The following is a 26,940-nucleotide window of genomic DNA, read 5'->3' as shown; positions in this document are numbered from 1 at the left end:
ATCATGACTCACTTCTGGGTCTTGGCTGGCTTCTCCGGCTTCTCATTGTATGGAATGACAAGGTCAATGGCAGATTCCGGCTTCTGGAGGAGAATTCCCAACTTGATCTTAATCTCCTTGGCCCTGAAAAAAGAGATATATGAGGGGAAAAGGACACTGCATAAGCATAGAGATCTACAAAAGAGATTTCTTTCCATGTCAGAGAAACAAAAATAAAGAAAAAAACATTTCACTGTGGTGGTGGAAAGAATACTAAAATAGAAATTGGGATACATAAGTTCTAATAACACTTATCAAGCTCTTAATACATCCCTGGATAATATGTGTTATCTCATTGTGATCTCAATTTTTTCATATGTATTTTTTCACATTATATATAGCAGATACTATAGTAGTCCCACTTTACAGATGAAGAAACTAATGACAGAGAATTCGAATAACTTAAGATAACCCAGCCAGTATGTGATAGAAATGGACCTGACCCCAAGCTGTCTGATTTTAAATTCACAAGTGCAACTAACTGTATTGCCTACCAGTCTTCTGAGGGCTCTGGTTCTAGCTCTGCCACTAATTAGACATGTAACATTTGGTAAAAGGTAATCGTTTTTTTTTTTTTTTTTAATTGCCAGACCTCAGTTCCCTCATCTGTAAAATGACAGTTAACCTAGATGTTTCCTTTAATCATTTCCAGCTATAAAGTTAAATTATTCTGCTTTATGATTAATTCTCTATAAAATGTTCTTTTATATGTATTTGATTTTTTGCACCCCTTTGCCCATTGTTCCACAATGGTTCTTGCAGCAGTATCCTCTATGCAGTAAGCTTCAGTAGATGAGTATTAACTATCAATGGGCTGACTGTAACAGCATTATACTACTCCTTTCTGTCTTCAATATTTTAGTGAATATATGTGATCAGAAGTCTGGGCACGTCTCCATCCTAGGATAGAACTATTTTTATGCCCAGTTTCAAAACTAACTTCCTATTTTCTCAGAAGTCTGAATTCATAAAACGCCAAGCAGACCTTAAAAATTAATCCACATGACAAGCCATTGTATATTGAGAGACCCAAAAAGCCTTTCACTGCCACCTTAGCACTTCACTCTTGCTTTTAAGATATGGTTTATCATATTGCAGGACTTCCTGGTGGCTCACTGGTGAAGAATCTGCCTGCTGGTATAGGAAATGCAGACTTGATCCCTGTCTGGGAAGATCCTCTGGAGAAGGAAATGGCAAGCCGCTTCAGTATTCTTGTCTGGGAAAATCCTATGGACAAGAGGAGCATGGCAGGCTACAGTACACAAGATTGCAAAGAGATACGCATGACTTAGTGACTGAACAATTATTATATTGCATTGTGGTTACTGACTTATGTGTCTGTTTCCCAAGCTGGATATAAGACCTCTTTGCAGGATGGAATTGAGTCTTAAATACCTTTTAACTCCTGTGTATAGCATGAAGCTTGGCAGCATAGTCAACTTTCAGAAATATTTGCTAAAGTGAAATAAACATATCTTGATTTTTGTTCCTTACAAATTTGCTAACATTTATCTCCCAGTCAATGCTGATCATAATCAAAGTTCTCAGAGAGCTGTAATGGGATTGTGATGTCATGTTAAGGTCTGATAGAATTGTGTTACTATAAACACAGTTTCTTCATTCATTCACATGAAGATGATGCTGAGGCAATTAAACAATATAAAATACATGAGATTAGCAATTATGGACACTAGGGAGAATAGGAAATATATTGTATAACTTTATAAAATCATAGATATTCAATCATATCATAGGTTCCTTTAGTATAGAAAATGTGATTTTGGAATTATTGGTCACTTCCACAATGTCTTTCCAAATAGGAAAAAGAGTACATCAAGGCTGTATATTGTCACCCTGCTTATTTAACTTATATGCAGAGTACATCATGAGAAATGCTGGGCTGGAAGAAGCACAAGCTGGAATCAAGATTGCTGAAAGAAATATCAATAACCTCAGATATGCAGATGACATCACCCTTATGGCAGAAAGTGAAGAGGAACTAAAAAGCCTCTTGATGAAAGTGAAATTAGAGAGTGAAAAAGTTGGCTTAAAGCTCAACATTCAGGAAACGAAGATCATGGCATCTGGTCCCATCACTTCATGAGAAACAGAAGGGGAAACAGTGGAAACAGTGTCAGACTTTATTTTAGGGGGACTCCAAAATCACTGCAGATGGTGACTGCAGCCATGAAGTTAAAAGACGCTTACTCCTTGGAAGGAAAGTTATGACCAACCTAGAAAGCATATTAAAAAGCAGAGACATTACTTTGCCAATAAAGGTCAGTCTAGTCAAGCCTATGGTTTTTCCAGTGTCATATATGGATGTGAGAGTTGGACTGTGAAGAAGGCTGAGCGCTGAAGAATTGATGCTTTTGAACTGTGGTGTTGGAGAAGACTCTTGAGAGTCCCTTGGACTGCAAGGAGATCCAGCCCTGGGATTTCTTTGGAAGGAATGATGCTGAAGCTGAAACTCCAGTACCTTGGCCACCTCATGCGAAGAGTTGACTCATTAGAAAAGACTCTGATGCTGGGAGGGATTAGAGGGCAGGAGAAGAGGGGATGACAGGATGAGATGGCTGGATGGCATCACGTACTCGATGGATGTGAGTCTGAGTGAACTCCGGGAGTTGGTGATGGACAGGGAGTCCTGGTGTGCTGCGATTCATGGGGTCGCAAAGAGTCGGACATGACTGAGAGACTGAACTGAACTGAACAGGACCCACTGTCTGGCATAAACCAACTCAGATACCACACTATAGCAGATTGAACTCAGCTGTGCACAACATTGTGGCTGAACTGAGAATGTTCTGCTAAGCATCTTATATAAAACATGAGAAGAATAAACATCAGTTTGATTCCAGACTTTACAAGTTGCCTAAATTATCTAATGTTTAGTTTTTTGCCTAGAAATTGGGACTAATAAAATAGTACATACTCACAGAATTTTGTGATGATTTAATACACTAATGAATGTGAATCACTTAGAGCAGCATTTGGCATGTACTACTGCTTCTTCAAAGTTAGTTCTAACTGCACAATCATTCTTTTCCAGCCAAATTCAAGCCATGTTCCCTAGCTTTGAGTACCAAAGTAAAACATTCAAAAACTTCCCACATGTTACTAAGAATTAATACATCCACTTCCTCCCATATTCTACCTCTAGAGACAAGAACTGCCAATTTTATATTTATCTGAAGGAAGAAAACAGTATTTGGCTGTGAAAGTGCAGACTGTGTGTGTGGCTACCCTCTGCTGGCCAGCATTTAGAACTACAACCAGAAACACTAGGCTCACCTTTTCCACCAAGGCAGGGTAACCTACCTAGACCTTGAAGAGTTCCATCCAGGATACCTCTCCTCCTGGTCCCATATGCCCCTCACTTCCTGATCATAGAAGAAGGCATGAAGCAATTGTTTCACTCGACCCAATAGTTCACTCACCAATATTTAGATAAATATTATCTGTGCTGTGCTTATTTGTGTCTGACTCTCTGCGACCTCGTGGACTACAGCCCAACCAGGCTTCTCTGTCCATGGGAATTCTCCAGGCAAGAATACTGGAGTGGGTTGCCATGCCCTCCTCCAGGGGATCTTCCCAATCGAACCGAGGTCTCCTGCATTGCAGGCCGCTTCGTTACCATCTGAACCACCAGGGAATGTTTCTCGTGTTTTGCTTTTTCCTCCCTCTCAACTTCTATTTCTTTTTCTCTTTTGCACCACTTGCCTTTGTAAAAGGCAAAGAGATATTTCTGTTTGACTGCCTAGTGAAAGAGTAAGTTGGACACGAAGAGGTTATTAGAATAAAGGTGTTGAACATTTTAAAATTTTGTTTATTCATTACTACTTTGCTCCTTGATGGTGTTTAGAGTGTCATCAGTATGCAGAAAGCAAACACTCAGAGTTTTGCCTTTACCTGCAAGGTGTTAACAGTCTATCGATGTCTCAAGCTTGTGAACAAGCACAGCAGCTGTTCAAGAAGAGGGCAGGAGAGCACTGCTGGAGAAGCCCAGTGCTCACAAGGAGAAGCCAGGAGGGCTTCTCAGAAAAGGCAAGGGTGGATTAGCAGTCAGCAAGGTGAACAAGAAAAGGCTAGGACTTCCGGGGTAGGAAGAGAATGTTCATATCATTTGAAAGCGTTAGTCACTCAGTCGTGTTCGACTCTATGTGACCCCATGAACTGTAGCCCTCCAGGCTCCTCTGTCCATGGAATTCTCCAGGCAAGAATACTGGAGTTGGTTGCCATTCCCTTCTCCAGGGGATCTTCCTGACCCAGGGGCTGAGCCTGAGTCTCCCACATTGCAGGCTGATTCTTTACCGAGCCACTAGGGAAGTCCATTTTAAGGGATGCGAAAGTGCTTCTGCATTGCCTGAGTGTAAATTAATTGGAGAGAGCAGAAAGCAATATTGATGAAGTCTGTTCACTCTGTCTCCTCTTCCTGATAGAAGGATGGATGAGAGAGGAACCTCTGTATAGTATGCAGCCTTCAGCAAATTTCGTATGAAAGACTGAAAAGAGGTAAAATTATTGAAATTTGCCTTCAAAGAGGTAGCATCCTATCTGATAAACCTGTTTCAAATTTTTCTTTGCCAACTCTTTCAGATGCATTTACTCACTTAAAAATACTGTCTATAAATGGTGGTTAAATTCTCCAAGACATCCTACAAAAGCCTTTTAAAACCAGAGTGAATCAGAACTCTTGTATAATTTTATCTATATCATTATTTAAACTTGTCTTTTTGAAAGATAATCTAAAAATCAACTGCCATTTGTAATATTGTCTATAGAAAATCACATTTCACTTCCTCAAAGTAGAGAAACACATGAGAACATAAGATTACTCTTTCCCTCATACTTGCCCTGGGGATGTAAGGGAGAAAGGAAGTGCAGTGCTTCAGAAAATACTTCTTTCCATGGTTCAGTGTAGGTTCAAATGTATGACATTAAAATGTCAGTGTACTTGAGAAGTCCATTTGATTGAATTAGGATTTTGAGAGAATACAGAGAGTGAATAATATTACTGTTTCTCTTATAAAACAATAAAAGTTTAAAAGCTGAACAGTTTGACTGATGCTGAGGTAGAAACCACTTGAAATACCTTACTGTTTTTGGAAGAATAAACAGCGTTACTACATTTGTTTTTCTCCTTAAGATTCCTGGATTGCTTTCACTCCTCTTTTACCCCTTCCTCCCCACCATAGTGACACATACAGATACGGGAATGAAACAACAACAACAACTGGAAAATCGAGCAAAAAATAAAGCTCAAACCTTTCTATTTATTTCTCCCCCTTAAAAACACAAGGCTTCCCTGTGGCTTAGCTGGTCTAGAATCCGCCTGCAGTGCGGGAGACCTGGGTTTGATCCCTGGGTTGGGAAGATCCCCTGGAGAAGGGAAAGGCTACCCACTCCAGTATTTGGCCTGGAGAATTCCATGGACTGGATAGTTCATGGGTTTGCAAAGAGTCAGACACGACTGAGCAACTTTTACTTCACTTTAAAAACAAGCTTGAATGTATCTGACATTCGTTTAATGTTAAAACAACTCCATCCAGAAAAGGAAACTTTCTAATGTGACTTCGACTCAGTCTTTGGCTCTATTTGACTGCCCATCAGGCAGTTTTCCTAGCTTCACTACATTAAGGCTTGTTAACAGGAACCGAGTCATATCTCCTCTCGTCTTACCCCCAACCTTGCTATCCTTTGGTTTTACAAAGAAAAACTTGTTTTGAAATAAAATCATTGGAAATGCCTGGGTGAAAATTTTAATTAAGTGTTCGAGGAAGATAATCTTTTCCCTAGATGACTCACATTAGTGATTTCAAACTGAAAAGAGTTTGAATAATTGTATGGTTGTGAAATTTTAAATCCGTCCCTCGTGTGGGTGGGTATGTTTTCAAAAGGCCCTGGGCTACCTCAGTCCTTCAGACTAATTGGTGAATTGAGGGAAAACTGTTACCTTTTAAGGCGAATAAGTGCGGGAAACAGTACAAGCAATCACTAAAACAAAAATATAGCGGAATGTTTAAAAATGCAATTATGTTCAAATAAACTTTGTCAGTAACCAACTATATATAAAGCCCTGTGCTGGGTGTTTCGATACAAAGAGATCCCTTGCCTAAGAGACACGTGGGACAGGTGAGTGTAGGACACATACGTGTAAACTATTTGCTAGATACTTTTGTTTTTGTTTTTTTTTTTATTTTTATTTTTTTATTATTTTTTATAATTTTTATTAAATTTTAAAATCTTTAATTCTTACATGTGTTCCCAAACATGAACCCCCCTCCCACTTTTGTAATCATGGATAAAAGTGGAGGGGATATATTTAAAAAAAAAAAAAAATGTAGGCCCTAGCCTCAAGGAGCTCCAGTGTGATAACATGAAAACCATAGGCACGTGCTCCAACAGCAGCTCCTACTATACTCTCTAAAGCCCTCTGTATCGTGCATTTGTGGTCTTTGTCAATTTACCTTATATCTCTGCATATTTATTTGAGTACTGTCTGTCCCTCTCCCACTAGAATGTCAGGTCCCAAGAAGAGGGTTAATATCTGTTTTGTTCACAACTTCAGGTTCAGTACTTAGCCCAGAGCCAGGGACTTAACAGGCATGTAATAAGGATTTACTATGCAAACTGATGAATCAGCAAATGAATGAATGAATTGCTAGGTTATAGTAAAACTGCATTTTGGAGTGGGTGGGTGAAATACTGGGATGAAGCACAGAATACATCATCAAGGACTAGGCTGTCTCTGCTTTGGTTAACTGGGGAGAGGTTAGGGTCATTAAGTGACTTAAAGGACTCTCACTGAATTCAATTTCTGTCTGAGAAGTTGGAAACAAACAAATGAGAGCTCAGACTGAGTCTGGTCTTCTGTCCCTCACACCGGGTAGAAAAGGCAGGCAGGGTAATTACAGTCATTAACAGTCTGAGTAGAATCCATTATGAGGCCAAAATTTATCAGGTTTTACTTAAACAGAAGTAGCCCCGAGGCACGGAGTAGTTCTGGGGTGGGACGTATGTTTTGAAGAGCCAGGGAAGAAGACAGGATGGAAGAAAATCGGGAAGCATAGGACAAGATTTTTCAACACATTTCCAAAAGAAGTGTTCTAACCTGTCCCCTGCCAAGGACAATCCATTTTAAAGCCAATCCAACTTAGATCTGTGTTGTTGGCCACAGGAAGGTATACACATCAGAGAAGCACATCTGTTCCTGGCTGCTGCCTCCTGAAGAAACACTACAAACCTTGTTTCTACAGGGGCAAAAAGGACATGACCTTTCTTGGCTCCAAAAAAGAAATGTAATAAATACCCATGAAAGATAAATAAAAGTTCCTAAAGCACTTGTTTTCAATAAGAGCACAGCTGGAGAGTACTGGCGACTGGATCGGAAAAGCAGAGGAATAAAGGCGCTCTCTGAGTTCTTGCTGCCGAGATCCAAGTCACGCAGACAGAACCCCAGCAGAGGCTGATGGAGAGGAGGGGGCCCAGGGCGCGTGTGTTCACTGTGCTGGACCCACCCAGAGAGATTCATTTGGTTCAAGACTGGACAAGCCTTCTTGTTGGCTGTTCATTGAAAACTTGATATCAGTAGAGTTTGTCTCTCATGAGAGACAAGGGTGATCTTGAAACACCTCAGAAGAACATAAGGAAACATCACTGGAAAGTCAGGTCAATTCTCAAACTCCACAGGATCCCCCTTAAAATCAAGATTGATTCTCACATGCCAGGAAAAGGCCCTCCAGGGTCATTTTGATGGCGAGAGAATGTGTAAATTTGTCATCTACCATTTTCCTGAAATAACCTTCTTCTGCTACTGCTGCTGCTAAGTCGCTTCAGTCGTGTCCAACTCTGTGCGACCCCATAGACGGCAGCCCACCAGGCTCCCCTGTCCCTGGGATTCTCCAGGCAAGAATGCTGGAGTGGGTTGCCATTTCCTTCTCCAATTCATGAAAGTGAAAAGTGAAAGTGAAGTCACTCAGTTGTGTCCAACTCTTAGTGACCCCATGGACTGCGGCCTTCCAGGCTCCTCTGTCCATGAGATTTTCCAGGTAAAAGTACTGGAGTTGGGTGCCATTGGCTTCTCCGAACCTTCTTCTTCTATCTGAACTAAAGAAAATCCACTCATTGCTTATCAGAAAGTGGAAGAGTAATTTACTAATGCATTGAGATACCATGTTAAAGCTTGCATTTATTTTTTTTACCTGACATATATTATTAGTATGATACTTTATGGAAAATGACTCTGGGTTACTTAATATGAAATACTCCTTAGTGGTCCAAATGATAGAATGATGAAGAAAATGCTAAAGCATGCACAGTATTATTATTACTCATGCATTAGGATATAACTCCAAAATGACAGCTCCATTTCCAGACACAGTTGAATCATCCCTGGTAGTGCTTTCAAGTTTTCACTTATATTAAATGAATTAAATAGCCAGTACTGTCACACTATAAGATGGCTAAAAGAAAATTGAATTGACAGCGTCGGTTGTGCCCAATGGATGCATGGATGCATAGAAGTTACATTTGTCTATTGTGACCTCTCAACATTTAATGTTTTCTGATCTCTTCATTTGGGCTTCCCAAGTGGCTCAAGTGGTAAAGAATCCGCCTGCTAATGCAGGGGTCCCAAGACATTGGTTCGATCCTTGGGTGGGGAAGATCCCCTGGAGAAGGAAATAGCAATCCACTCCAGTAATTCTTGCCTTGAAAAGTCCCATGGACAGAAGAGCCTGACTGGCTACAGTCCATGGGGTCACAAAGAGTCAGACACAACAGCACACACATGCACACACGCACACAACCTCTTCTTTCAGTAAGTTCTTGTAATAACAGCTACTTTCATTCTTATGTTCAAATAACTGCCCCAGATTAACTCAGTATTAGGGCCCTAGACAGGCAACCTGCAGTAAGACTATGGATCTCATCTACAAGCCGACTGACTTTATTTCATAGATTCACATTGAGATAGAAAAGACTGGCCTTAGTTGAGTCTCCTTTTGCTCACTTATTTATTCAACAAATTAAAAGTATGTTTATTAAATGCTTGCCATGTACCATAGACTATTACAGGTTTTGAAATTCTTGTGAAACACAAAGACAAGATCTTCTCACAGAGTTTACGTTTCAGCTGGGTGAGACAAACACAAAATCAGGAATCCAAACAGTGAAATGAAAACTTTCAGCTGCTTGTAATTGCTACCGTGTGACACTGTGTAAGCATTACCTTTGACTATTTGCCCTAATTACAGTGGTCAGCAGGCTTGTGAAAAAGACCACGGTCCAGGGGTGGCCGCTATAGGTGCCTTAGCTGTCCTTACAGAGGGCAGGCCCCACCAGATGCCTTGTCAATTACCAGAGCACGTTAGAAGTGACTTTTCACTCATAGATTTGTTCATTAGAGAATGGGCTCTCTGCAGTCACAATGATAGTCAGTTCATTTGTACTGGTGATACTATTGTGGAAACTCACATCCACCCCATAGAAAGGTTATAAGGATGTAAATAGCTCTTCACACTTAGAGATGGCACCTGTGACTTCATTCCTAAGTCATCCTCTATCCCCTTGATTCAGAGGTTTCTTGTTGACTGATACCAGCTACAAAGGTATTAGAATCCCACCTCAGGGGCTTCTCTGGTAGCCAGCCAATGCAGGAGACACAGGTTTGATCCCTGATCTGGGAAGATCCCATATGCTGAGGAGCAGCTAAGCCCATGTGCTACAAATACTGAGCCCATGCTCTAGAGCCGGGGAGCCCCTGTGCCCCAGCTACTGAAGCCTGCGCATCCAGAGCCCGTGTGCCACAATAGGAGAAGCCACTGAGATGAGGAGCCTTCACGCCACAACTAAAAAAAGCCTGTGCAGCAATGAGGGCCCAGCACGGCCAAAAACAAACTTTAAAAATTAAAAAAAATGAAAAGAATCCCAGCTCAGAATTTTATTGTCAGAGTGGAATTTTCCTGCAAGTTATAGTCAGAGCACAAAGAATAAGCCTTTATTAAAAGTACAGAACAAGTTGTATAAATATTTTGCACCAATGTTAACAATTATATGGCTGAGTAAGTATGGAACATTGGGTTTCGTTATACATATGTTTTTATAAGCTGGTAGTGAAGCTGTGCCGGAGAAGGCAATAGCACCCCACTCCAGTACTCTTGTCTGGAAAATCCCATGGACGGAGGAGCCTGGTAGGCTGCAGTCCATGGGGTCGCGAAGAGTCGGACACGACTGAGCGACTTCACTTTCACTTTTCACTTTTCACTTTCATGCACTGGAGGAGGAAATGGCAACCCACTCCAGTGTCCTTGCCTGGAGAATCCCAGGGACGGGGGAGCCTGGTGGGCTGCCATCTATGGGGTCTCACAGAGTCGGACACGACTGAAGTGACTTAGCAGCAGCAGCAGCAGCAGTGAAGCTGTGCAGAAAGAACTAAGCATCATCCACCACTAACCAGTAATAGCTAGCTACAATTATCTACAAAAAGAACCTAAGAGTGACAGGAATAAGTTGATTTAGGCTAGTTTTCAATAGCCACTTATAATCTATGGCATCATAGGCAAGTTAAATAATGTCTCTTGGCCTCAGTTACATCATTTGTAAAATGAGGAAAACATTACTACATATGTGCTGTAAAAAGCTTCCATGTGGTGTGTATGAAATGATGCAGGCAAAAGTTAGCCCAGTTCCTAGACATAAATGGCATGCAGTGCACGGTAACCATCATTATCATCTTTACTTAAGTAACACCCATCTTGTTTCGCCTAGTATTACAGTTTATAGCAGTTACTCTTAACTTCTGGGATATTAGTATTTGATTTCATTAAGCTCATTTTCTCTTCCTGGGAGGAGTGAATTATATGCCATAAACACTACTTTCCTGGTGAAATCACAAAGATACTAAAGCGTGAGAACTGGGAAAAGTCAGAAGCAATTTCTGGTGATTCTATACTGGGGAAGATAGAAGGAAAGCTCCATGTTGAAAGCCAGGAAGATATTTGGGCTGCAAAGTAATGATGAAAACAGAAAGTGAGGCCCTCACTCACTTAGAGGCAGCTGGGGAATGTCTGTCTTTGCAGGACCTTTGTTTGCTCCCTGTCGGTCAAATGCAGGCTGGGCATGGGAAGATCGATAGAGCCTGGTGATGTGTTGCCTTCCTCCATCACTTGAGGGAGAAGCACACTCTATCTCTCCACACCCCTGATATTTCCAAGTGTCACTGGCCTTTCATTCTAATCGCATGATCCCTGAATCTAGGTGCAAGGACTCTAGCTGTGGGCAAGAGTTCCCTCCTCACGATGCACAGGCAGAGAACAAGTGGCCTGCAGCAACTCTTAAAAATAACAAAGATAACATATAAAATATTAATGAATTGAGGTGTTAGTTCATGCTTTTTTGTCTATACTGATAGTTTTTCTTCTGATTTTCAAGAAGGGAGGTAGGGATTTGTGCTCTCTTACTTCTGAGGGAATTGTGTTGTAAGGCCAAAAGCAGGTATTGATTGAAGATAATATCTCATTTCTAGCTTTTGTTTTCGAAGACCCTAAACTTGCAGGGGAGATACACTGGCTTGATCCTCAACAGAAATGTTGCTTTTGATGAGTGATAAAGAAAGAGGCAGAGAAACAGAGGGGGAAAGACAGAACCTCTGAGACAAGTTTACAGGACTCTGGTTTAGGGTTCTCTAGCTAATCAACACCCCTACTCTACCCTGCCACAAAAACACATTTGTGGGACTCCAGGGAAATGCCAGGATCATAGAGAGGGACAGCTATATGGTGCTCATAATGAGACTTGACCTTTTTAGTCCCGGAGCTCCCGGCTTCACTCAAGCCTAATACCCAGACACAAGCAAGGATTCTTGGAATAACTTCAAGGCATTATGATGCTTCAAAAAAGAAAGATATAAATAACAATGTTGTTGTTCAGCCACTAAATTGTGTCTGACTCTTTTCAACCCCATGGACTGTAGCATGCCAGACAGACTCCTCTGTCCTCCACTGTCTCCCAGAGTTTGCTCATGTCCATTGAATCGTGAATAATATCTGCCTTTTGAAAATTGTTCAAAAGTCATCCTTCTATAAGTGTGATAAAAAACCCTTAAAAAAAAAAAAAAAAACCAGGAAGCGTTCAAGAGAACTTACTCACCATATGGTTGATGAAACCATGGAAACTGAACTAAATGTGGCCAACTTTCCATTGCTGAAGAAAATTCACCAAGAAAAGACAAAACCAGCTGTTTTGGATAAGCTCTAAGTCATATGACATCTGGATCGGTCCAGATGATTTCATAAGATACTTTCCAGATCTCGAGTTCTTTATTATAGTCACAAGCAACATGTTGGATTTTGTTCAATCTTTCCCCTGCCCTTGGCAGAGAAAATACCCAACTCCTAACTGTGGCAAAACTCCCACCTCTGTTATATAACTGAAAGAATTTGCTAAGAAGTAGGATACAGGTCAAAGAGGCTGTTCTGAGAGAGAAAGTGAAGTGAAACTCTTCCCAGGAGAATGGGGCTAATGCCAAAATTAAGCAATTTTTTTCCTAAAAGGCAATAGCCAGTATAGCACAGTGGTTAAGGGAATGAAGTTTGAAGTCAAACTGACCAGATTTATCTTACTATGTGTGTGACTTTTGGCAGATTTCTAAACCTTACCTTGCCTCAGTTTTGTCGTTTATAAACTAGAGATAATAATGATACCTACCTCAAAAGTTTTTCATGGTGATGAAATTAGTTATTTTATATGAGATGCTTATAGTATTGCCTAGCACAGACAATGTAATCCATAAATGACAGAGACGAGTATTATTATTATTTACTAACTCCTTGCTAACAAAGGAACATGTCTAGCTTATTTACACACAAAAATGACAACTGCCAACATATAACAGTAGGAAGGAAACTTAGGAAAGAAATAGTAAACAGTAACATTAGCCATTGACTAAACCCTGTTCTCAACTCTGTCACTAATTTGCTGGGTGAGCTTAAGAAATTTAAGTTCTCTTGTCTTCAGTCAAAAACAAGGAGAGAGGAAGGAAACAAGTTTAGTGAGAAAACCTCTAATATCTTCTTTAGCTATTATAAACTAAGACTTTGGGATCATCATACTCAACATCTTGAGAATATAAATGAGAAAGCCAGGACTTGAGATGTGAAATGACTTGTGAATGGTATCATGGATTCCTTTTCTCTTCCATCTTTCCCAACATCTCATCAGTTCAGTTCAGTTCAGTCACTCAGTTGTGTCCAACTCTTTGACACCCCACGGACTGCAGCACACCAGGCCTCCCTGTCCATCACCAACTCCCAGAGTTTACTCAAACTCATGTCCACTGAGTCGCTGATGCCATCCAACCATCTGATCCTCTGTCATCCGCTTCTCCTCCTGCCTTCAATCTTTCCCAGCATCAGAGTCTTTTAAATGAGTCAGTTCTTCACATCAGGTGGCCAAAGTATTGGGGTTTCAGCTTCAGCATCAGTACTTCTAATGAATATTCAGGACTGATTTTCCCAGCATCCCATGTTTATCTGTAATTAGAATGTTCTCCTCATAATTTATAAACTCTCTGATTCACATTTGACTGTTTGTCTTCTTCATTTGCTATAGCTAATCTGTCACAAATATTGTTCAATTTTCCTAGAAAATTCTTTTACATGTGTCTTTTCTTCTCCATATCGAAATTTGGCACCTTTCTCCAGGCCTGAACTAGGATTCCCACCTCACGATTTCTGTCTTTCCATTTGAATGTATCCTACACTCACTACCAGAGTACAAACGATTTTCTCCTTGTTTGTAATGGCTCTCTAGTATTTACGATGGTTCTCAAACTTGCATATGCACCCCAGTCACCAGCATGTCTGGTTAAAACACAGATTTCTCAGACCCATCCCAGAATTTCTCATTCAAGAGGTCTGAAGTGGGGCCAAATATATAAATTCTCTGCTCCCAGGACCACACTTTGGAGTATCTCTGATCAACTGTATCAATTTCAAACATCACTTTCTTGCTTCTAAAGTCCTCCACTTCTAAGTTTCTTTCCCTTGGTTCCCCACAACTACTTGTGTACCTAATCCCAATGGCCAACTCTTTAACCCCCAAGCACACAATCTCTGCCTTCTTCCACTCACGTGACAATTAAAATTCTCCTAATGCTGTAAGACCAGAATCATCTCATTTTTTAAACCCTGAAACCTCTGTAACTACCCCAGTCTGTAATGATTTATCTCTTCTCTAACATCAGATCACAAAACTGAAGAATATTTGATGGACCTTACAGAGCTTTGAATTTGTTTTTTCCTTATTTTAAAAGTAAAACACTGAGGTTTGTATAAGATCTTATCCTTAGATTTCCAGTAAGTTACGGAGCAAAGGATAGAATGCTTTTCTTTGGCTGAACTTATGGACAGCACGTTTTCAGCAAATTACTCTAGTTTCTCATGAATGCATATCTAAGAGTTCCATGTATATGTACTCCCAGTGAGATAACAAGCTCATTGAGGGTGGCGACCATTTTTTATTTCCTTGGTCTCCCAAAGCATCTTGAAAATAATTAAGTACTTTAAAGTTGCTTTAACTCCTAGGGTGGTGTAAAGGATAAAAGTACAAGTATATACTAGTTTGTTTATATTATCTTACTAGCTAAGTGACTTTGAGCAAGTTACTTAAATTCTAAGCTTCCAATTTTCTACATAAAATTGATAATATATTTGATAATATAATATAGTTAATATATAGTTGATAATATAGTTGATAATATAATATAGTTAATGATACTATAGTTGATTAATATATTGATACTATAATATAGTGATAATATAGTTCCTACCTCATTTATGTGTATATACATATGTTTATATATGTTGATCATTTGCTCAGTCATGTCCTATTCCTTGCAACCCCATAGACTCCAGCATGCCAGGCTTCCATTTTTCACTATCTCCTGAAGTTTGTTCAAAGTTCTGTCCATTGAGTCGGTGATGCCATCCAACCATGTCATCCTCTGTCACCCCTTCTTCTCCAGCCCTCAATCTTTCCCAAGCATTATACCTATATATATATATATATATGTATATAATGGAGCTAAATATGTCAAGGCATTAGAGAGCACTTGTGTGCTAAGTTGCTTCAGTCATGTCTGAGTCTTTGTGAGTCTATGGACATGTAGCCCACCAGCCTCCTCTGTCCATGGAATACCCCAGGCAAGAATACTGGAGTAGGTTGCCATGCCCTCCTCCAGGGGATCTTTCTGACCCTGGGATCAAACCCACATCTCTTATGTCTCCTGTATCAGCAGGAGGGTTCTTTACTACTAGGGCCAACTGGGGAGCCCCTAGGAGAGCTCTTACCACATACTAAATATTCCTTAAATATTGCTTATTACTATTATTGTTCTACCGTGTTTGTTCTACTATCCTATCAAGCACCTTGCACCTGGTTTTTGGAAAAAAAATGCTTATTGAATAAACAGACTAGAATAGAATTCAACAAAGGTCCTTTTGATTAACATACAAGATAGGCTCCTTTTAGAAGGTTTCCACCTTGAAATAATGCAACTCATTCTGAAAGCATAGAGAATATACATTTCTGGGCAACAATCCCACAGAGAGACAAAGAAAGCAAATTGGGAGACCTTTGCTGCTGCCTCCCACAGCTGAGAGTTATATTAGAATATCACCAGCCTTGTGCTGCTATTTTAAAATGAAAAAAAAATAATAGCATTGTTTTTCCCAAGCACTGGTTACACCCTACACGAGGATTCCCATGGAAATTGAGAAAATTCCCATGCTTTTATGGCCTGTCTCTGACATAGTCATCATTCAGAGTAGGTTATTAGGGGTAATGAGACAGTGGAGGGGACAAGACAGACAGAGTAGAGGGCTTTTTTACCCCCTTTGACCTTCAATTCTCTGTCTTATTAGAAATATTGTTGGCAGGATTTCTGGACTTTTTGTAATTCAGTTTGGAAGCCAGATAATAAACAGTGGGAAAATGGTCTTCAAGTTGAGGAAGACAGAAATTTGTGGTTTATTTTGAGTTCCAAAGGTGGAGGGGTCAGAAGCCATTCCCACGAGAGCATCTCTGAACACTGATGTGACCATGTCTTTTGAACATCTCCATCTCATTCTGCATTAAATTATAAAGAAGGGCTTTCTAGAATGAAATTTTCTAGCTGCCCATGGACTCTAGTGGTTTTATATCTTACAAAAGCAGGAAACAAAGGTGGCAATAAGGGGTACTGGAAAAGAAGGGAAAGAAAGAGAAGTAAAGTAAAATCTACTTAAAACTTGATGAACATAAACATATAAATGACATCACTTAGTAAAACTATGATTCTCAGAATTAATGTGTTCTCTGGTAATGAATTTATACAATAGACAAAAATTCATTAGCTCAGATTATAAGAACACTTGGCCAACATTTGTCTTTGCCAAATTATTATGTGTGCAGCAAAGCAATGACATAACCATGAGGAGTAAGAGGACTGTTACTTGTCTGAAGTATAGAAGTACGTTTCAGACCATTTCTTCTCTCCTTTCCTCAATATGTTGTAATAATACCCTATTATTCTCAAGATTTCTATCTTTAAGAATTATCTATTTATTGCTTCACAAATTCATTTATCCGTTCACTTATCAGGCTCTAATAGAGTAACCACTGTGTGTCAGGCACCATACCAGACAGTACGAAGAATGCTTTCAAAATTATTAAGAGATTATTCCAGACCTTAAGCAGTTCCCATTTTAGAAAGAAGATGTGTGCACAGTTGCCCCTGGTATCCATGGAAGACTGGTTCCAGGGTCACCCCCTACTTCCTATGGATATCAAACTCTGCAAATGCTCAAGTTTCATATAAAATGGTGTAGTACTCGCATATAACCTATACACATTCTCCTATATACTTTAAATCATCTCTAGATTACTTATATCACCTAATACAAAGTACATGTCATGTAAATAGTTGTGAATACAATATAAATGCTATGAAAATAGTTTGCCAGCATGCAGTAGATTCAAGTTTTGCTTTTTTAGAGCTTCCTGGATTTTTTTCAAATACTTTAAAAAAATGTTTTGGAGTATAGTTGATTTACAATGTTGGGTTAGTTTCAGCTGTACAGCAAAGTGAATCAGCTATATGTATACATATATCCACTCTTTTTAATATTCTTTTTCCATATAGGCCATCACAAAGTATTGAGTCGGGTTCCCGGTGCTATACAGTAGGTCCTTATTACTTATCTGTTTTATATATATTACCGTGTATGTGTCAATCTCAATCTCCCAATTTATCCCTCACCTTTAACCCCATAGTAACCGTGAGTTTGTTTTCTACATCTGTAAGTCTATTTCTGTTTTGTAGATAGGTTCATCTGTACTCTTTTTTTTTTAAATTCCACATATAAGTGATATCGTATGATATTTGTGTTTCTCTGTCTGACTTTCTTTTGATCCCTGATTGGTTGAATCTGTAGAACCTCCAGGGACTATGGGCCAACTATATACATAGCTTTATTTGGATGCAGCTATGACATGGTAGAACAGTCCCATGTTTGAAACTGGCACGCCAGAACTCAGTATATCAGTGCATGGAGTGTATCATCTGACCTTGGGCCAAACATTTAACTCATCTGTGCTTCTTTATTGGCAAAATAGTGATGTTAATAATATCTACCTTGCAGGGTTAGAATAAGAATTAAGTTAGGTCATGTCAAATACCCAGCTAAAGTTGAATCTGAGGAAAGCTGCTTAGGAATTAATGCAAAATACAAGGAAGATGAAAAGCTCTGAGGGTTCAATGGATGGAAAATCAGTTTATCTTTGAGGGAGAAAAGAGAAGGCTTCTCAGAGGGTTGGGGTTTGAGGACATATCATTTAGCTGGACTCCTGTGTGACCAGGGAGGAGATGTTATTGGTTTGGATCCCAAAAGCAGGTACTGTCTCCCTTTCCTTCTCCCAGGTTCCCCAGAGATCTGTCCCAAAGTTTAATATGGAAGTCTCCATTTTTGTCATATATTTTCTAAAAGTTCCAAAGAAACTTTTGAGGTCCATGGATATATCACAGGGGCATAATCTTGGAAACTTCTTTCCAGTATCCTTAGAGCATGCCCTCATTTTTCTCCCAATGAGCAATGAATTCTGACCTGAGGTACTCATACATCTTGACTTGGTGAATAGGGATTCCTCCAATTGTGTGTTTATTGAGATAGGAGTTACTAAGTTAGAAGTCTATATGTCAACATTTAGTTATCTAAATTTCGTCCCTGGACAAGTTGTTCTTCTCTAATCTTGCTCCTTCTCTCTTAGCCCCCAAAGCTCAAACCAGACATAGTGTCCTGTTGGCTTCATTATTATGGTGTAACTCTCTAGGAGTTATTATCTAGGGTCTTTTTTTTTCCTCTAGAGTCTTGCATATAGCATTTACAGTTAGTTTTTTTTTTTTTTTCTGCTGCTGCTGCTAAGTCGCTTCAGTCGTGTCCGACTCTGTGCGACCCCCTAGACGGCAGCCCACCAGGCTTCCCCGTCCCTGGGATTCTCCAGGGGAGAACACTGGAGTGGGTTGCCATTTTAATCGAGTTAATTTGGTAACTATAAAACTATCAGGAAAGTCAGGATAAGGTGTTCCAACTTGACAGCATCTGAGATTTCCCAAAGGAGAAGACCAGGTAAGACCAGGTGAAGAGGAATAACCTCATTACCTACCCTAGGCAAACATATTCTGCCAGTAGTCCATTTGTTCTATCAACCTCAGAGGTGTCACCTGTGATCCTCCTTCTCTCCTGCTCCCTCTTACCTGCTGTCTCATTTGCTGTCAAAAAATTTTTTTTGCAGTGTGTCCTTCCATTTGATTCCCTTTTCCATACTTTTTGTTTAACTCTGTAGGGAGATGAAGGTAATTTTTGGATGCAGACTCTTCTGATTTGGCTGCAAGGGTCTTTCAACATAAAAATAACTAAGAGAAATCACACAGTTAGAGAAAGCACATGTTCCGCAGGTAACTAAATGTTTTACTGTATCCATATAATACATAACCCTATTTAGTGTTTATAACAATCCTGAGGGAAGTATAAATATTGTTTCCATCTTGTACATGACAAAACTGAGTCACAGAGAGATTAAATGATCTGCCCCAAAATCAGCCAGTAAATGAGTCAAGCCCATCTCACTTAAGAGCTCAGGAGTTGAAGAGAGATCTTCAACTAAGTGAGATCTTCAATTAAGTGGGCAGATCATTTAATCTCTCTGTGACTCAGAACTCCTGAGCTCTTAATTACTATGCTATATCACCTCTCTTGTGAGTTCAGATGTTGTAATTAGCAGCTATAGGCATAGAAGTTTTTTTAAATCATTTTTTTCTTAAAGATTACAGTTTGTTTCCTAATTAACACCTTTTGAAAGATGATGCCTTGTGTAAAAATAGATATTTTAAAAGTGTAGACACAAAATTCATAAATTAAAGTTCATCAGACAAAATGAAATGGGCAGGTAAATCCAGAGACCCTGAAGTATCTGCGACTGTAACTAGCTATGTGGTCTTGGACAAGTCACCAAAGAATTTGGTGACATCACTTCTCATCTCAAGGGGCAGAATCTATGAATCTGAATCACTCAGCCTTTATTATGTGTGTATACATAACCAAAATTGTGCTAGACACTCAATTCTACAACTGTCACAATTGTTGGTTGTCTTTGCTAAACTTGTCTTTTTCATTCTCTTAAGCTGGCATCTATTTGACAAAATATGTTCCTTAAGTAGCTAGTGAAAGCTACATATTCCTTTCCTTCAGCTGCAGTCCAGCCATCTGCACTCACATTTCAACATAACTGCAAACAAGACCCTGTCTGAACCAGGAAGGGAGACAAAGGTTAAGCTATTCTTAGAAGATCTGGAAGATAAAAACTAGAAGGCAATTGGAAAAAAATAATGTAAGGCTTTTCAAATTGTCAAATTTGAATTTTGAGACAATCCCAAGTTACAGAAAGTGTTTTTCTTCACTGTTGCCAGCTAAAGGAAAAAGTGTAAAATTCAACCTGTGAAGAGAAAAAAAAATCCCCATTGATCTACAATGCATCTATATGAAAAAAAAAAAAAAAAGCTTCCTCCTAGACAATGCAGACACTTTTAAGCTGTCTACATGGATCTCTGATTCAACCAAGCCATCTTTTCTCCAAGTCATAAAACATTCAGGTATGTGTAGGTGTGCACATGTGCACAAGCATGCATGTGTGTGTTCAAGTGATATACTATTTGGCATTGGGAGATTCAGAAACAAAGTCCAAGACTCTGGAAACTTGTCGTCAGAAAGCACCAACCTTAGACAGTGGGCTCTTCTGGCAAAGTCTGCAAGTCTTGTGATGCACTGTTGACCTTGTCCCAAAGTGCACAGGTCATTCAGTTCCATGCTCCTGTCGATCCAGGTATCTCTTGAAAACTATTATTTAAGTTACCAAATACAACAAAGTACTTTGTTAATGAAACATCTTGATTCTTTCTAAACGTCCTGAATTATAACAGACAAGTGCCTCATCAAGAAACATATGGTCTTCACAAAATTTGTCAAACAGTAGTAGCTTGACAAAACAACTCCACTCAGTTCACTACCAATACTGAGCACTTATGCAGTCTATCACTTCACATTTTTCAAGTATTATATTTTGTCTCTTCTCTTCTTCTGAGTCTAATATGATAGTTCTAACATCTTTCTAGAATGTAGAGTTTAGGATTCCAAGTGGTATTTTATCTAATGGGTTAGGTATTGTTTTGAGAAGTGTCTGCAGAAGCAGTTGGAAAAGAGAAAGGAAAGCATGCAGAATATAGAATAATGGTCTTAGCCTTATTTGCTATTTATGAAGCCTACTGATTATCAGGTATCTACAACCAGGTATCTATTTCTGCTTTATTGACTATGCCAAAGCCTTTGACTGTGTGGATCACAATAAACTGTGGAAAATTCTTCAAGAGATGGGAATACCAGACCACCTGACCTGTCTCTTGAGAAATCTATATGCAGGTCAGGAAGCAACAGTTAGAACTGGACATGGAACAACAGACTGGTTCCAAATAGGAAAAGGAGTACGTCAAGGCTGTATATTGTCACCCTGCTTATTTAACTTATATGCAGAGTACATCATGAGAAATGCTGGTCTGGAAGAAACACAAGGTGGAATCAAGATTGCCGGGAGAAATATCAATAACCTCATATATGCAGATGACACCACCCTTATGGCAGAAAGTGAAGAGGAGCTAAAAAGCCTCTAGATGAAAGTGAAAGAGGAGAGTGAAAAAGTTGGCTTAAAGCTCAACATTCAGAAAACGAAGATCATGGCATCCGGTCCCATCACTTCATGGGAAATAGATGGGGAAACAGTGGAAACAGTGTCAGACTTTATTTTGGGGGGGGGGGCTCCAAAATCACTGCAGATGGTGACTGCAGCCATGAAATTAAAAGATACTCCTTGGAAGGAAAGTTATGACCAACCTAGATAGTATATTCAAAAGCAGAGACATTACTCTGCCAACTAAGGTCCTTCTAGTCAAGGCTATGGTTTTTCCAGTAGTCATGTATGGATGTGAGAGTCGGACTGTGAAGAAGGCTGAGCACCGAAGAACTGATGCTTTTGAACTGTGGTGTTGGAGAAGACTCTTGAGGGTCCCTTGGACAGCAAGGAGATCCAACCAGTCCATTCTGAAGGAGATCAACCCTGGGATTTCTTTGGAAGGAATGATGCTAAAACTGAAGCTCCAGTACTTTGGCCACCTCATGCAAAGAGTTGACTCATAGGAAAAGACTCTGATGCTGGGAGAGACTGGGGGCAGGAGGAGAAGGGGACGACAGAGGATGAGATGGCTGGATGGCATCACCGACTCGATGGACATGAGTCTGAGTGAACTCCGGGAGATGGTGATGGACAGGGAGGCCTGTCGTGCTGCGATTCATGGGGTCGCAAAGGGTCAGACATGACTGAGGGACTGAACTGAACTGACAACCAAAGCATTAGCTGAATCTTTTCAATCTTGCAATATTTCCTTTTTGAAAGAGAAGGAATGTCCGGCCAAGGTATTTTATCTCAGTGTGCCAACTGAATACTATGTTTTGTAAGGAAACATCTCATCTGGACTTTCCAAGAGAATGATGGTCAGAGTGATTAAGCCTAAAGTCACATGTGCCTTAGCTGTGTTGGTGATGCATGTATGCTATGATTCAGCTGGCCTCATCTGCATATTTTCCAAGAAAGGCCCAATTTCTAATGCCTGGTCTACAGGCAAGGTATATGTCCTCATTCTAGTCAGAAATTGCAGTCACTCTGCATACATGTGCCTGACCTGGATTCATGCAGTCAGAAGCAATATTCATGCCACTTTGAGAACTGCCTGTACTCCATAATCTACTCAACTGGTAGATGAGAATTGGCTCATTATATGAAAGCCAAGAAACCCCGATTCACCCTTCTTATTGCAGCCTTCCTAGTGGCTCAGACAGTAAAGAATCTCCATGCAATGCAGAAGACCCAGGTTCGATTCTGTGGTTGGGAAGTTCCCCTGGAGAAGAGAATGGCTACCCACACCAGTATTCTTGCCTGGAAAACCCATGGACAGAGAGGAACCTAGTGGACTACAGTCCATGAGTTTGCAAAAAGTCGGACACAACTGAGCAACTAACACTTGACTAACACTGGAACTTCACTTCATGGCAGCCTCAGGATGGAAACTCACTGTTAAGTCAAAGGATGAGTCTCTTTCTGGGCAGCTTTCAGAAGAGCCTGAGTGGGCCACCAACTCCACTCACTGGAGGAACTCGTGACACAGTGTGAAAGCAGTCAGGAGCACCGCGCACCAAAGGTGAGGTGTGTTTGTGTCTTTATTTCACTTTTGCTCCCCGATCTTGAGGAACTTGTACTCCAGAGATGAGAGAGACCTAAATTAACTGTGAGCAAAATACCCTTGAACGACAAGGATTTGAACTTAGATGTGGATTTTTTTTCAGTAGTGAGTACTACAGTACCACACCATCAGCAGATGGCTGAGTGAGCAAAGAGGCAAAACCATGGATCCAGAGGAGCCAGTGGATTCTTCATTCCAAGGAGGTTGGTGCCCATAACCCTCGAGTGGTTCAGGGGTCAACTGCCCAGGAATTTTAGATTGTTAGAATCCATGGTCTCTGATCCTGATTCACCCTTGAATTGTGTAAGAATCCGAAACCATTTGTTTCTTTCATGGAATTCACCAAAATAAAGAGCAAGTCACTTTTCACTACTTATATGTTTTTCATAAACTAGGAGTTTATTCTGAATTTGGTACAAATATTTTTTAAGAAACATAGGGTACTGAATTTAGTCCATTGACATCCTAAGTGACTAGAAGAAAAATGCATACTTTTAATTGATGCTTTCAAGCTATAATATATTGAGAACTTAGTTCCTAGGCCTTTCTGTAGAACCTGAGAAGTGTAGAAAATTAGAATAAAAGTACAATCTTTCTTCAGTATACACAGTGTCCAAATCAAGAACAATGAAGTAGTGGAGTTGGAAGGAGTGCAGAGGACTATATAATTGGATTTCTCAGCCTTTTACAAATACAATAATGAGGAGGAGGAAGGGAGGGATTGATTGATGATGTAACCTCTGCTATTTAGTAAAACCTAAGGTTACAGCTCAGAATCCCTGGATTCCCCACCCAGTATCATTTCCACGTGTTACATAGCCTTTTGTATTTAATTGAAAGTAAAAAGAGAAATAAAAGCAGGAAACCCATTGATCAGGAGAGACTGAAGAGGCTCTGAATCAATCTCAGTGTGTGACCCTGGGGTCTCTGTGGTATTGGTGCCTGGGTGGTCACTTGGGGTTGCTCCTTCAGTCTTGAGGGGAGGGTGACTTGTGTGTGAACCTCAGGATTCAACCTCAGTTCAACAGTACCTCAGGAAAGATGGGATAGTTTCCTCACTGTTCAGAAGTAGAATAGAGAAAGGATTTGTGCACCAGCAGGCTTCCAGCCCTGGGCGTGGTGTGTAGCACAGAGTAGGAGCTTAGTAAACATGATTTGATGGAGAAGAGTCAATGGGGAGCCCAAGGAGCAGCTTCCTGCAATTAATAAAGGAATGTGAGAGGTGGGAGAAAGGGCACATGAGACAGACCCCTCAGGTCAGCTTGCTTAAGAACTGTGGATGCCTCACTGCACGCCACTCTATCAAACCACTCCAAACTAAGACAGCTACTGTGTCCCAGGCTTCCAGATGGTGCTAGGGGTCAAGAACCCACCTGCCAATGCAGGAGATATAAGAAATGTGAATTTAATCCCTGGGCCAGGAAGATCCCTGGAGAAGGAAATGGCAACCCACACCCACCAGGTAGAAGATACTTGTCTCTCAGTTTCTAGGGGTCCTTAAAGGACATTTGCAAGAAGAACCTTTCTGCAGTTAGAGCCTGGTTAATTGTAGGAAGAACACTAGCCTGAGACTTCCCTGGCAGTCCCATGGTTAAGACTCCATTCGAATCAGTTCTAATGAGATGGATGAAACTGGAGCTGATCATACAGAGTGAAGTAAGCCAGAAAGAAAAACACCAATACAGTATCCATGGGATTTTCCAGGCAAGAGCACTGGAGTGGGTTACCATTGCCTTCTCCGACACTAACACATATATATGGTATTTAGAAAGATGGTAATGATGACCCTGTATGTGAGACAGCAAAAGAGACACAGATGTGTAGAGCGGACTTTTGGACTCTGAGGGAGAGGGAGAGGGTGGGATGATTTGGGAGAATGGCATTGAAACATGTATACTATCATGTAAGAAACAAATCGCCAGTCTATGTTCGATGCAGGATACAGCATGCTTGGGGCTGATGCACAGGGATGATCCAGAGAGATGATATGGGGTGGGAGGTGAGAGGGGGGTTCATGTTTGGGAACTCGTGTACACCCGTGGTGGATTCATGTCAATGCATGGCAAAACCAATACAGTATTGTAAAGAAAAATAAAGTAAAAATAAAAATTTATTTAAAAAAAAGGCTCCATTCTTTCAGTGCATGAAATTAATTACTAGTGTTTATCAGTCTAATAATAAAATTTAATTGCAGCCCCCCAAGATGTGTGACTCTCATTTAGACTCTGAGGGGTCAAACAATCCAACTACCAAAAGATCACTGAAGATATTGGGATACTTACTGAATATGTAAGGATATTAAAGAGTTGTTAATTTGTCAGTATAATCATGGTTTTTAATGTTTTGTTAAGAGTTCTGCAAAGGGATACCTGCTGAAAGAATTACGGGTGAAATGGTAAAAATAGTATGCTATAATGCAAACTCATCATTATTGTTTTTAAAAATGAGATTATGATTTTTTTCTGACTACCCATAAAGAAGGAAGGGCTTCCCTGGTGGCTCAGACCACAAAGAATCTGCCTGCAATGCAGGAAACCAGGGTTTCATCCCTGGGTCAGGAAGATCCCCTGGAGGAGGCCATGACAACCCACTCCAGTAATCTTGCCAGGAGAACTCCATAGACAGAGAAGCCTGGCAGCTAAAGTCCATAAGGTCTCAAAGAGTGAACGCGACTGAGAGACTAATACACAAACATACACACAAACACACAAAGAGGGAAAGGAGGACAGAGGGAAATTCAATTGTTAATAGTCGTCTGCTTACAAAAACCTAGTTACCTTATATTATTTCATTTATTATTTATAGCATCTCTCCTTAGCAAGATAAATATCCTCATTTATGGATAAGGATATGAAGCTCAGAGAGGCTTAGATTTTCAAGTTTATACAACTAAGGAAGTAATAGAGGTGGAGTCACCATGTCCATTTTTTCACTCCACTACATTGCTGATGTTAAGGCAGGGAATACAGACTGTGGATTTACATCCTTTCTTATTCTGGGTTTTCTTTAATATCCCTGAAATGTGTAAACTTAGGAGTTATTTTCTCAGTCAAAAACAAACAGGCTTTCATGGTCTTTATCCTCTGGGTGACTCAGCCTTTAAAATAGAGTGCAGGTTTAATGTTATCTAATGAACTTGAAAGGAAGAAAGATATAGGAACCTGTTATCTTCTGGCCTCCAGCCACATTCTGCTTCCTGTTACTAATGATTGATCCTGACTGAACTAAGTCAAGTTTAGTTCCTTTGCTTTCCGGCCAGAAGGACAGACAAAAGCTATTAACACTGGCCCCAGAAATATAAATTCTTTCCCTAGATATCATCTATCCCATAACAGTCTTTGCTAAAGAAGGAGAAACAAATTAGATTGTCTTTCAGGGATCCTTCCAAATTTAAGATTCTGGAGTCTAAAAGTGTTGTGTATTGGTGTTTCAAAATAGCCCAGGCCAAATGAAAGAAATACTAGGAAGAGGCAACAGTTAGAATACAGATTATAATTCCTTAAAGAAGGTGGGACAGGAACTGCATGAGAAACAACAGTGATATGATTTCATGAGGTTTCCCAGTTGCTAAAAGCTATCATTAGAAGCAAAAAAAAAAAAAAAAAAGATTCACCTCTTTAACAAGGTTTTTCCTGATGAAATTATAGAAAAGCTTTTTTTCCCCTACTTCCAATCTCATCCACTGCCCCTTAGCAGGAATCCCTCTTTATTTTGCAAGATATACTCTTTATCCTATTTCAGTGTAAAAGTCACTGCTATTGTCCTTCTCAATCCTTTTGGAAACAGAGAAATCACCAAGATGACCTGCAAGCAGGCCTGTTTCTACTTGCTATACATTTATTTGTGGATTCTTTCGACAAAATATTTGTTAAGTGCCTACTACTTTCCAAATACAGATTATCTTTTTAGTAATTTGAGTCTTTAGGCAAAAGAAGGGACAATCTTTTTCATGAACAGATCTTTTCAATCTTCAGATTCGGAGTGGATGGGCACTGGATAAGTCCCAAGGAGACAGTATG

General features: G+C 40.0%; 1 protein-coding gene across 1 annotated transcript in view; it reads right to left on the bottom strand.

Annotated features, from left to right (window-relative positions):
* RGS5 (regulator of G protein signaling 5) overlaps positions 1-26,940 on the bottom strand; it is a 52,425-nt gene that overhangs the window by 20,877 nt on the left and 4,608 nt on the right. Inside the window, exon 2 of the mRNA XM_068965758.1 lies at positions 13-123. Within this exon, the coding sequence (XP_068821859.1) occupies positions 13-123 (111 nt within the window). The remainder of the gene's footprint in view (positions 1-12; positions 124-26,940) is intronic.

Source organism: Capricornis sumatraensis, chromosome 2 (assembly GCF_032405125.1).
Source record: "Capricornis sumatraensis isolate serow.1 chromosome 2, serow.2, whole genome shotgun sequence".
In the NCBI taxonomy this organism is placed as follows: domain Eukaryota; kingdom Metazoa; phylum Chordata; class Mammalia; order Artiodactyla; family Bovidae; genus Capricornis; species Capricornis sumatraensis.
This window is presented reverse-complemented; position numbering and strand designations above follow the sequence as displayed.